We start from the raw sequence: 12,189 nt of genomic DNA, 5'->3' as shown, positions 1-12,189 counted from the left end.
TTAGAAGTACAGCAATGTCTTTCTTGAGAGTTGTATTTGGCTGTTAAATGGCCAGGATCAGAACCCAGACCTTCTGAGTCAGTACCAATTTTCCTCTGCTAGGAAGCCTGTCTGTGAGGCTCTGATTGAACACAGTGCAACCTGGAAAAGCCAGCTTAGGACTTCATTGCCATCTTGCTTGTTAATACTGGTACAGAGACATCTCTGGGGAAAACATTGGTATGAAAGAAAGAATTAAGAAACATAAAGTATGAAAGAGAGTAGAAAATATCTTGTCTCTGTTATTTTTTCCCTGAAGTAAGGCTTTCTCTTTGTAAGCCCCAGATTTTAGGCACTTCTCCCATTTGGACTGATGTCAGTTCCCTCAGAAATGTAGCAATAGGTCCCCTTGAAAGAAAATGAACTTTGGCCTCAAGGAGACCAGGGTTCAAACGCCAGCACTGACACTTGCTAGTGTGTGGTGTCCTTGGGCCTTATTTTGCTCACCCAGAAAATGGAATGACTTAGGGGTTGTTTGAAGGAAACAGAAAAGTGCTCTGGTTGAAATGTGGCTAGCACAGCACCTTTTCCTTTGTCTGTAGGTCTCAAATGACTTTTCATTCTTGTGCACTTCCATATTGAGGACAGTGTTCAGATTTGTATACTCCTGTGGCACATGTAACCATAAATTGCCGACATCTCTGTATGCATGCACCGTTTATGTTCTTAGAACTCAATTTATACTTAAGGAGTTCTGACTATAACTATAACACGCCTAATGCACCTGTCAGTGGTCAGTGAATATCAAAACTGAAAGCCAAGGCACAAAATAGAAAAATATCTTCACAGGCTTTAATTCTTAATAAGGATTTTTAAAAAATACTATTTTTATTTAATGGAGTTCTTTTAGGAAGTGATATACATCACTGCCATTGAGAATTACTGGTTTAGTATCTTAGCATTGACTAACAAATAGAAAATAAAAATGAGAAAATTGTATTTTTTTAAGATACTATAGAAAAATACTAGGTCATAAAATACAAATAATATGTTACATGAAATTCTCATCTTCAACATTTGTTAGTACTTGGTTTTTTTTTTTCTTTTTCTTTTTTGTGAACGCTTATTCTAAAAACTGCTTTTGAAAATCAGGGAGAATGTTAAAGGTACATTTTATTTTTCAGGCCTATAATAGGTCCTGCATTACCACCTGGTTTTATTAAATCTACTCAGAAAAGTGACAAAGGCCGAGATGATCCAGGACAACAAGTATCATCATATTTCAACTATGAGGTTTGGAAATTTTTTGATTAAAGCATAAAATGTAACAAACTCAAGACTTTGCAGAGTAATAACTATGTAATCATTTGGCTCAAATGTAACTAATACGCAGTCACACAGTTGCATCCACATTAATCTAGGATTATAAGGTATACTAAATCAGAAGCTTGTCACAGAAATGAGATGTTATAAAAAAATAACAAGGCAGTTACATGTTGACAGAATGTGATCTATTCATGCTTCTCATCCTTGAAGGCAATGTTTACAGTGCCAGAAAATACAACATGATGAAAAGTTTAAGGAATCATGGTGATTTGACCTGAAAAAAAGACAGCTGAGGAATTTTTTGATAATGGTCTACCTTGAGATTAGTTCTTATCCATCCATCTCTGGTGCCTGTATTTAACAAAGCTGGTGGTTAAATGATTTTATGAAAAGATAGGTCAGTGATTTTAGAGTCAAGTAGGAAAGCTGTTTTCTTGTTAGAGGCCTGGTCCTTACCAATAGCTGAGATTTGTAGAGTACTTTATAATTTGTAATGCTTTTTCCCCATATATGGATATTATTTTCTCTGCAACCTTATGAAATAGATATCCGCCATCTGACAGATACTAAAAACCAGAGAAATTTGGTAACTTACCCAAGATTTCACACTTTGCACTAATCAAAGCCAAAGCTTAAACCCAGTTCTTTTTTGTTTCTTTTTAAGTTTTTTATTTTTAAAGATTTACTTTTAAGTAATCTCTACACTCTACAAGGGACTCAAACTCACAACCCCAAGATCAAAAGTTGCTTGCTCTCAGGGCGCCTGGGTGTCTCAGTCAGTTAAGCAACCGACTTCAGCTCAGGTCATGATCTCACAGTCTGTGAGTTCGAGCCCCGCATCAGGCTCTGTGCTGACAGCTCAGAGCCTGGAGCCTGCTTCGGATTCTGTGTCTCTCTGTCTCTCTGCCCCTCCCCTGCTCATGCTCTGTCTCAAAAATAAATTAAAAAAAAAAAAAATTAAAAAAGTGTTGTTGTTGTTTTTTTAATAAAAAAAAAAAAAAGAGTCGCTTGCTCTCCTGACCGAGCCAGCCAGGTGCCCCTTACGCCCAGTTCTTAATGCTTTAGATCACCTGTTCAGTCTGTTATTCTGTAGTAACTTCCTGGATGTTCATCTCTATTGAGAACTGAGCAGTTACACTGTGGCTGTTACCAAGGAAAATATAATGCAGTGGTTAAGACCATGAACTTCAGACTGATTTACTCCTTCCTTCAACAGCTACTTAGAGAGTACCTACTACAGTGTATGAGGCACATGGTCATAGGAATGAGTCTGTCAACAAGTCTAGTTGCTCCCACCTTCAAAGGACATCCACAGTCCAACCATTTCTGCTCCTCCCCTAGTCTAAGTCAAATCACAGTCCATCTGTTTATCGATCTTGATATTTTAAACCTTGTTTTTCTGTTACCTCCTCTTAACACGGCAGCTAGAGCAGCCTGGGTAAAATGAAGTCAGATTGTGTCACTCACGCTCAGAACTATCACACTGCTCCTCCTCTCTCTACATAAAAGCCAAACCCTGGGGCACGTGGCTGGCTCCGTAGAGCGTGCGACTCTTGATTGTGGTGTCATGAGCTTGAGCCCCATGTGAAACGTAGAGATTACTTAAGAAAAATGAAAAATAAAAACAATAAAAAAACAGAGCCATTACACTGTGCTGACAGCTCAGAGCCTGGAGCCTGCTTCGGATTCTGTGTCTCCCTCTCTCTCTGCTCTTCCCCCACTCATGCTCTCTCTCTTCTTCAAAAGTAAATATTTTTTTAATTAAATAAATAAACATTAAAAAAAATTTTTTTAATTAAATTAAAACTAGAGCCCCACACATTGTGATGTCTCCTTGAGCTCCATGATTTTCTCTCTTAACGTCAATCTGACCACACTGTGCTCCTTGCTGTACCTCCTCACTTACGCCCAGCAGGCTCCTGCCCCTGACTGTTCTTTCCTGCAAAGTCTCCCCAGAGTGGTCTTCCCTTAGATATCTATGTGGCTTGCCTCTCAGAGCTTCTGTGTTGGGCTGGAATGTCACCTTAGTGAGGTCGTTTCTGACCTCCTAGCTCAAAATTACTATCTCCTCTTCCCTTTACTCATCTCTCCTTCCAGCCTTTAATTCTCTCCGTAGCATCTGTCAGCACCTCAGATACCATCTGTTACTGCTTCTTTCTGTTTATTGTTGACCTCTCCCCACTAGAATGTTGAGGACGGAGATTTTGTCTTCTCCCTAGGGGACATTCGGAAGTATTTGTTGAATGAATGAGTACGTTAGACATAGTCCTAGATAATCACACTAATCAACCTGCAGGGTAGTGGGGAATATGGACATTACACAAACATCTAACATTATGAGTGATTCAAAAGGTGAGACAAGGGGCGCCTGGGTGGCTTAGTTGGTTGATCATCCGACTTCAGCTCAGGTCATGATCTCACCATCCATGAGTTTGAGCCCCACATCGGGCTCTGTGCTGATGGCTCAGAGCCTGGAGCCTGCTTCCGATTCTGTGTCTCCCTCTCTCTCTGACCCTCCCCCATTCATGCTCTCTCTGTCTCAAAAATAAATAAACATTAAAAAAAAAAAAAAGGGTGAGATAAAATACTATGGAACCATGACAGGGGAATCTAAACTAACCTAAAGAAATGAGAAAAAGCCTTTGTCTCTGAGAAAATGTCTAAACTGAAGACTGATGAGTTGGAGATGTCTCAGCAAAGAGGGCAGGAGAGATTGTTCCAGAAAGCACAGATAGCTTATTTGAAGAGAAAGCAATGTAGAGAGGAGGAAAGTTAGGGCTTTAGAAGTTTAGTGTGAGGGTACCCGGGTGGCTCAGTCAGTTAAGCATCTGACTTCGGCTCAGGTCATAATCTCGCAGTTCGTGGGTTTGAGCCTCGTGTTGGGCTCTGTACTAAAAGCTCAGAGCCTGGAGCCTGCTTCAGATCCTGTGTCTGTCTCTCTGCCCCTCCCCGACTCACTCTCCAAAAATATAAACATTAAAAAAAAATTTTTTTTTTTAAAGAAGTCCAGTGTGGTTGGAGGGAAGAGAGCAGGAGAGAGAAGGCAAGAGCCATTGGCGCCTGGGTGAGCTTAGTTTCATGTCAGTATCATGCAGGTTGTTATCCTTGTCTTAGAGGGTTGTTGGTGAGGATTAAGTCAGAACATTTTCAACTTATAATAGCTCTCGTCATTGTTGTTATTCTTAACACCTTCACTACTGATACCATGAGAGTATTTTTTTCTATAATTTATTTATTTTTTTATAATTTACATCCAAGTTAGTTAGCACATGGTGCAACAATGATTTTAGGCGAGGAAAAGGTCCTCATTGCTCAGTGATTAGCCAGCAATACATTGTTTGCGTTTTTGTCTTATTGTTTCTAAGTAATCCATTGCAGTGAAATTTTAAGTATTTTAGGATCATTTTCTATAACCCATAGCTCTGCTCCTGGTTTAAAGGCAATGTCTTATTTCAAAAGGAAACAGATAGCAGTGAAGATGAGGACATTGTTGGACCCATGCCTGCAAAAGGACCAGTTAACTACAGCGTCACGACAGAGTTTGAAAAAAGGGCCCAGAGAATGAAAGAAAAACTGACCAGAGGAGATGATGTAAGTTTTAAATATACTATACTCTGAGAAATTGGCTAAATGGATTAAAAATCTAAATTTTAAAATCGAGATGAAAGAAAATATATGCATTATGTATATAAGTAATATAAATAAATAATAATATAATATAATTAATAATATAAATAAAATATATGCAATATGTGTATAAAGAAAACTTAGGAGCAAGGTAACCTAGAAGCTGTAAAAGGAAAGGAAAAGACTGGCAAATTTGCCTATTTAAAAATTTCTGTGTGGCAAAAGATAACAAAGTCAAAAGAACAATAAATTGGATGAGGTAATTGTAACATATATGACAAAATATAATCCTTTATATTAAATTCTTTCTCTTAAAGCTTCAATTGAGAAACATGACCACTTATACAGTATCTTACAAACACTTTCTGAGCTACTTTTCTTTTTTTCTTGACTGTTTGATTTTTTTACTTCTCTTAAAGAATTCATCCAAACCAATTACAAGAGAGTCATGGATGACTGAGCTTCCTCCAGAAATGAAAGACTTTGGTCTCGGGCCCAGAACTTTTAAGAGACGAGCCGATGAGAAATCTGGGGATCGATCGGTCTGGACAGACACCCCAGCTGACAGGGAGAGGAGAGCTAAGGTGAGAGAGCTTGTTTGTGCATGTATTTCTGCCCATGTTGGCTGTATTTTGAAAACATAGAAGGCATGATGACTTAAAGGTACTATTTTTAAATTATGATTCCAAAGGGAAAATACAGATTTCTCCCTGAAAGAAAATAAGGAAAGTGACACCAATTGCTTGCGATTTCCCAATGAATTATCTCATTTAAATCTCAAGAAAACCCAGAGATCTGGACTTACTGACTTCATTTTATAGAGGGAGAAACTAACTTTTATGAGGTCCACTTTTCTGGAATTAGAGGGCTGATTAGTAATGAATAATAATTCTATTCTAGACCTTTCTATAATTCTAAATTCTCTAGTCCTTATACACCATCATACTGTCTCCATGAAACTAAAGCCACGGGTTCACCTAGGTTAAATGATACATAGAGATTCTCCCACAAAATGACCTTACTTCAGATGCACTAAGTTTTGTGTTACTGTCAAAATAGGCAAGAAATGCTTTTATCGATAGTGCTGAATACTATATGATCTCCCTTCTGTGCAGAATCTAAAAAAACAAACCAGAAAAAAAAAAAAAAAGTCATAGATATAGAGAATAGACTGGTGGTTGCCTGGAGGTAGGGGGAGGCAAAATGGAGGAAGTAAATAAAACTCATGGGGACATATGTACAGCATGGTAACTATACTTAGTAATACTGTATCGCGTATTTGAAATTAGCTAGAAGAGTGGATCTTGAAAGTCCTCATCACAAATGGAATAAATGTTGGTAGCTGTATATGGTGATGGATGTTGACTTATTTTGATTACTTTACAATATATAACAAATATTGAATCATTATGTTGTACACCTGAAACTAATAAAATGTTTCATCAGTTATATCTCCGTTTTTAAACAAAGAAACATTTTCATTAGTGTGCTAAATAATTTGCTAAAAAAGAAAAGAAGTTTGGATAGAATGCATTATTGACTCTGCTTTTTACAAAATCTTCCACTGTAAATTAGGAAATGAACCATTGTAAATTAGAAATACCCCCAGCACTACTTCTTAAATTTACCCCATCCGAAGGTTTTTACTCCCTTTAATTCAAATTTGAATGCTTGAGTAATTGGCACCCGAAGGCTATAGCTTTCCAGTTTTGACTTCCATAGTTCCACACTTCATTCATTCCTCTACTCTGTTTATCTTGTCCATCAGTACCAAGAATTATGAGACCTTCTCTTTTCATTCTGTAACTATAAATTGAATACCTTCTCTGCCAGGCATTCAGTTTGGTTGTAGGTAATAGTAAAATGGAAAAGTTTTTTTTTTTCTCAAGCTTATTTATTTTGAGACAGAGAGAGAATGAGAGAACACATGTGCACACAAGTAGGGGAGGAGGAGAGAGAGAAAGAGAAAGAGAGAGAGAGAAGAGAGAGACAGAGAGAGAGAGAGAATGAAGCCCAAATAGGATCCAGGCTGGCACCCAGAGCCCTATGCAGGCTCGATCTTAAAAACCATGAGATCATGACCTGAGCCGAAATCAAGAGTCAGACACCCAACCAACTGAACCACCCAGGTGCCCTGGAAAAGCTTCTTATGGAGTTTTCATTTTAGTGGAGAATTGGTTATAAAATACCCCGTGTTACTCTTTTTTTTTTTTTTTTTAATGTTTATTTATTTTTGAGAGAGAGAGAGACAGAGCACGTGCAGGGAAGGCTCAGAGAGAGAGACACAGAATTCGAAGCAGGCTCCAGGCTCTGAGCTGTCAGCACAGAGCCCGATGTAGGATTCAGACCTACAAACTGTGAGATCATGACCTGAGCTGAAGTCGGATGCCTAACTGACTGAGCCACCCAGGCGCCCCCCGTGTTATTCTTAAAATGTGGATGGTATGGTAATGTCTCCAGATTTTAGCACCCTACCTTGCACATGTGGCAAAATTGTAAATTCTCTTTGGTCCAGAAGATTAAGGGAAATCTAAGAGTTGTAATAGAAAGTTGAGGTGAACCAACACACCTGAGGCAGAGGAGGCAACAGAAAAGGTGGTGTGGGGGCACCTGGGTGGCTCAGCTGGTTGAGCATCCGACTTCAGCTCCGGTCGTGATCTCACAGTTCGTGGGTTCGAGCCCCGCATTGGGCTCTGTGCTGACAGCTCAGAGCCTGGAGCCTGCTTCGGATTCTGTCTCTCCCTATCTCTGCCCCTCCCCCACTCGTGCTCTGTCTCTGCCTCTAAAAAATGAATCAACCTTAAAAAAAAAAATTTTTTTTTTTAAAAAAAGAGGTGGTGTGGAAGTAAGCCGCATGCTTTGAATGACTAGTGTTGCAGTGCCTGTCTACTCTTTCTTAACTGGTGTTTTATAAAAATAACATATTGGCATTTCTGTAATTTAGCCTTTAAGATTGTTTCCAGAAAAGACATTCCCTTGTTTACGTGAATTTATTCATGTCTATGTTAGTTGTGCTTTTCTCTCTCCTTCTGTTCCTCTCTATAGGTAAATAGATGTCTAGCCTATAGCCAGATATGGAGGGACTCTTCTTCCGAGGAAAATATCAGAAAAATGGAGCAAATGGAAATTAGACAACCCAGTGATTTTAGGACCTATGATTAAGTTCTTCAGATCTTTTTCTTTTCAGTACTTGAAAGTGTTTTGTTCAGTTCTACAGCAAATTCATAAAAGGATTATTAATACTCCTTCAATTTTATGGGATACTATATTTAGCATATAGTACCACAGAGGCGCCTGGGTGGCTCAGTCGGTTAAGCATCCGACTCTTGATTTTTGGCTCAGGTCATGATCTCATGATTTGTGAGTTCAGGCCCCACATCGGGCTCTGCACTGACAGTGCGGAGCCTGCTTGGGATTCTTTCTTTCCTTCTCTGTCGAAGGCTTGTTCTTCCTCTCTCTCTCTCTCTCAAAATAAATAAAAACTTTAAAAAATAGCGTATAGTACCACAGACTCATATTTATGGTATAAACTATACAGTATCGGAGAGCCATTCATTTTCTTGTGTGTTTCATTCTGTGTAAAGTTTATGAGTAATTTTTGTCACAGATCTTAGCTAAATTTCCTTTTTGACAGACTTTCTCCATCTTTCCATTTTTGTTTCTTATGATGCCATCTTTTTTTTTTAAGCTTTTATTTAAATTCTAGTTAGTTAAGTGGGGAAGGGAAAAAATAAATAAATTCTAGTTCGTTAACCATACAGTGTATACAATATAGTGATTCACCACTTCCATACAGTGCCTGGTGCTCACAATTGCCCTCCTTAATCCCCATCACCTATTTAACCCATCCCAACACCCACTTCCCTTCTGGTAACATCAGTTTGTTCTCTATAGTTAAAAGTCTGTTTCTTGGTTTGCCTCTCTTTTTTTTTTTTTTTTTCTCATTTGTTCATTTATTTCTTAAATTGCATTATGAGTGGGGCGCCTGGGTGGCTCAGTCGGTTAGGCATCCGACTTCAGCTCAGGTCACGATCTCGCGGTCCGTGAGTTCAAGCCCCGCGTCAGGCTCTGGGCTGATGGCTCAGAGCCTGGAGCCTGCTTCTGATTCTGTGTCTCCCTCTCTCTCTGCCCCTCCCCCGTTCATGCTCTGTCTCTCTCTGTCTCAAAAATAAACGTTAAAAAAAAAAATTGCATTATGAGTGAAATCATAATGGTGTTTGTCTTTCACAGACCTATTTCGCTTAGCATAATACTCTCTAGCTCCATCCATGTTGTTGCAAATGGCAAGATTTCATTCTTTTTTTATGGCTGGGCAATTTTCCATTTATATATATATACCACATCTTCTTTATCCATTCATCAATTGACGGAAACTTGGACTGTTTCCATAGTTTGGCTCCTATAAACATCAGGGTGCATGTATCCCTTCAAATTATTATTTTTGTATTCTTTGGATAAATACCTAGTGCAATTGCCAGATTATAGGGTAGTTCTATTTTTACCTTTCTGAGGAAGCTTCATACTGTTTTCCACAGTGGCTGCACCAGTTTGCATTCCCACCAACGGGCCACCAATGGTGTAAGAGAGTTCCCCTTTCTCCACATCTTCACCAACATTTGTTGTTTCTTGTGTTGTCGATTTTAGCCATTCTTACAGGTGTGGAATATCACGTGGATTTGATTTGTATTTCCCTGATGATAAGTGATGGTGAGCATGTTTTCATGTGTCTGTTGGCCGGCCATCTGTATGTCTTCTGCCCATTTTTTAATTGGATTATTTAGTTTTGGGGTGTTGCGTTTGATAATTTCTTTATAGGTTTTGGATACTAACTCTTTATCCAATATGCCATTTTCAAATATCTTCTCCCATTCCATAGGTTGCCTTTTAGTTTTGTTGATTGTTTCCTTCGCTGTGCAGAAGTTTTTTATTTTGATGTCGTTCCGGTAGTTTATTTTTTATTTTGTTTCCCTTGCAACATATCTAGAAGAAGTTGCTAAGACCAGTGTCTAAGAAGTTACTGCTTGTGTTCTCTTCTAGAGTATTTTATTTCATTTCATTTCATTTCATTTCATTTCATTTCATTTCATTTCACTTCATTTCATTTCATTTCATTTATTTATTTTTAGAGAGAGCATGAGAGCAAGGAAATGGGGCAAAGAAAGAGAGAGACTCTTAAGTAGGCTCCATGCTCAGCATAGAGCCTGACGTGGGGCTCAATCCCATGACCCTTAGGATCTTGACCTGAGACAAAATCAAGAATTGGACGCTCAACCGGCTGAGCCACCCAGGCACCCCTCTTCTAGGATTTTTATGGCTTCAGGTCTCCCATTTAGGTCTTTAATCCATTTTGGATTTACGTTTGTCTTTGGTGTAAGACAGTGGTTCAGGCTAATTCTATTTCATGTGGCTATCCAGTTTTCTCAGCACCATTTGTTAAAGAGACATTCCTTTTCCCATTGGATATTCTTTCCTGCTTTGTCAAAGATTAATTGACCATATATTTGTGGGTTCATTTCTGTGATTTCTGTTCCGTTCCATTGATCTAGGTGTCTATGTTTGTGCCAGTACCATACTGTTTTGATTACTACAGCTTTGTAGTATAACTTGAAGTCTGGAGTTGTGATGCCTCCAACTTTGTTTTTGTTTTTGTTTTTGTTTTTGTTTTTGTTTTTCTTTCAAGGTTGCTCTGGCTCTTCAGAGTCTTCTGTGGTTCCGTACAAATTTTAGGAATGTTTGTTCGAACTCCATGAAAAATGCTGTTGGTATTGTGATAGGGATTGCATTAAATGTGTAGATTACTTTGGGTAATAATATTTGTTCTTCCAATCTAGGAGCCTGGAATGTCTTTCCATTTCTTTGTGTCATCTTGAATTTTTTTCATCAGTGTTCTATAGTTTTCAGAGCACAAGTTTTTCACCTCTTTGGTTAGGTTTATTCCTAGGTATCTTACTTTTTTGTCTGCAGTTGTACATGGGATTAATTCCTTAATTCCTCTTTTTCTTGCTTCATTGTTGGTGTATACAAATGCAACAGATTTCTACACATTGATTTTGTGCTATGCGACTTTACTAAATTCATTTATCAGTTCAGTTTTTTGGTAGAGTCTTTTGGGTTTTCTATATAGAATATCATGCCATCTGCAAAGAGTGAAAATTTCACTTCTTCCTTGCCGATTTGGATACCTTTTACTTCTTTTTGCTGTCTGATTGCTGTGTTGAACAACAGTGGTGAGAGTGGACAACCCTGTCTTACTCCTGACGGTAGAGGAAAATCTCTGTTTTCCCCATTTAGGGTGATCTTAGCTGTGGGTTTTTCATAGATGGCCTTTATTATGTTGAGGTTATGTTCCCTCTAAACCTACTTTCTTGAGGATTTTTATCACGAATGGATGTTGTACTTTCTCAGATGCTTTTTCTGCATCTATTGAAATGATCATATGGTTCTTACCCTTTCTTTTATTAATGTGATGTCTCACCCTGATTGATTTGCAAATACTGAGCCACCTTTGCAACCCAGGAATAAATCTCACTTGATCATAGTGAATGATTTTTCTCATGTATTGTTGGATTCAGTTTGCTAGTATTTTATTGAGAATTTTTACATCTGTGTTCATCAGGGATATTGGCTTATAGTTCTCTTTTTTAGTGGTGTCTTTATTTGGTTTTGGTATCAGGGTAATGTTCGCTTCATGGAATGAATTTGGAAGTTTTCTTTTCTGTTTTTTGGAATAGTTTGAGAATAGGTATTAATTCTTCTTTAAATGTTAGGTAGAAGGTGGCTAACCTGGGTGGCTCAGTTAAGCCTCTGCCTCTTGATTTCAGTTCAGGTCATGATCTCATGGTTTGTGAGATTAAGCCCCATGTTGGGCTCCTTCCTGACAGCACAGTCCATTTGGAATTCTCTCTCTCCCTCTCTCACTGTCCCTTCCCCGCTGGGACACTTTTTCTCTCAAAATAAATAAACATTGTTTTAAAATAAATAAATACATAAAATTCCCTGACATCTATTATTACCTTACCTCCTAGTCTTGATTAGATCTGTTAACTCTTAAATATTAAATGGTCAGGTTTTTATTGCCATTTTACCATAATATCATTTTCCCCTTAATAAACGAAAGCATGTTTTCTAGGAAAATTTTTATGAGAAAATAAGAACTGAGCTATGCCTATGTTTTTAACATACTTTAGCAAATGCAGTGTTGTTTTGTACATGTGTTTTAAGTAGGCTCCACACCCAATGTGGGGCTTGAACTCAAAC

General features: G+C 38.2%; 1 protein-coding gene across 5 annotated transcripts in view; it reads left to right on the top strand.

Moving 5' to 3' along the window:
* Nucleotides 1–12,189, top strand: part of GPALPP1 (GPALPP motifs containing 1) — a 35,030-nt gene that overhangs the window by 5,815 nt on the left and 17,026 nt on the right. For all 5 annotated transcript variants that reach the window (XR_006213381.1, XR_001510676.2, XR_006213377.1 and 2 more), the window contains exons 4-6: nt 1,164–1,272; nt 4,765–4,896; nt 5,352–5,516. Coding sequence is in view for 2 of the 5 variants with exons in the window: in XM_015538982.2 (XP_015394468.2) it covers nt 1,164–1,272; nt 4,765–4,896; nt 5,352–5,516 (406 nt within the window). In the remaining 3 variants the exon portion in view is untranslated. The remainder of the gene's footprint in view (nt 1–1,163; nt 1,273–4,764; nt 4,897–5,351; nt 5,517–12,189) is intronic.

This window comes from Panthera tigris, chromosome A1 (genome assembly GCF_018350195.1).
Source record: "Panthera tigris isolate Pti1 chromosome A1, P.tigris_Pti1_mat1.1, whole genome shotgun sequence".
In the NCBI taxonomy this organism is placed as follows: domain Eukaryota; kingdom Metazoa; phylum Chordata; class Mammalia; order Carnivora; family Felidae; genus Panthera; species Panthera tigris.
Note: the sequence above shows the minus strand (reverse complement) of the source record. Positions and strands in the feature narration are given on the sequence as shown.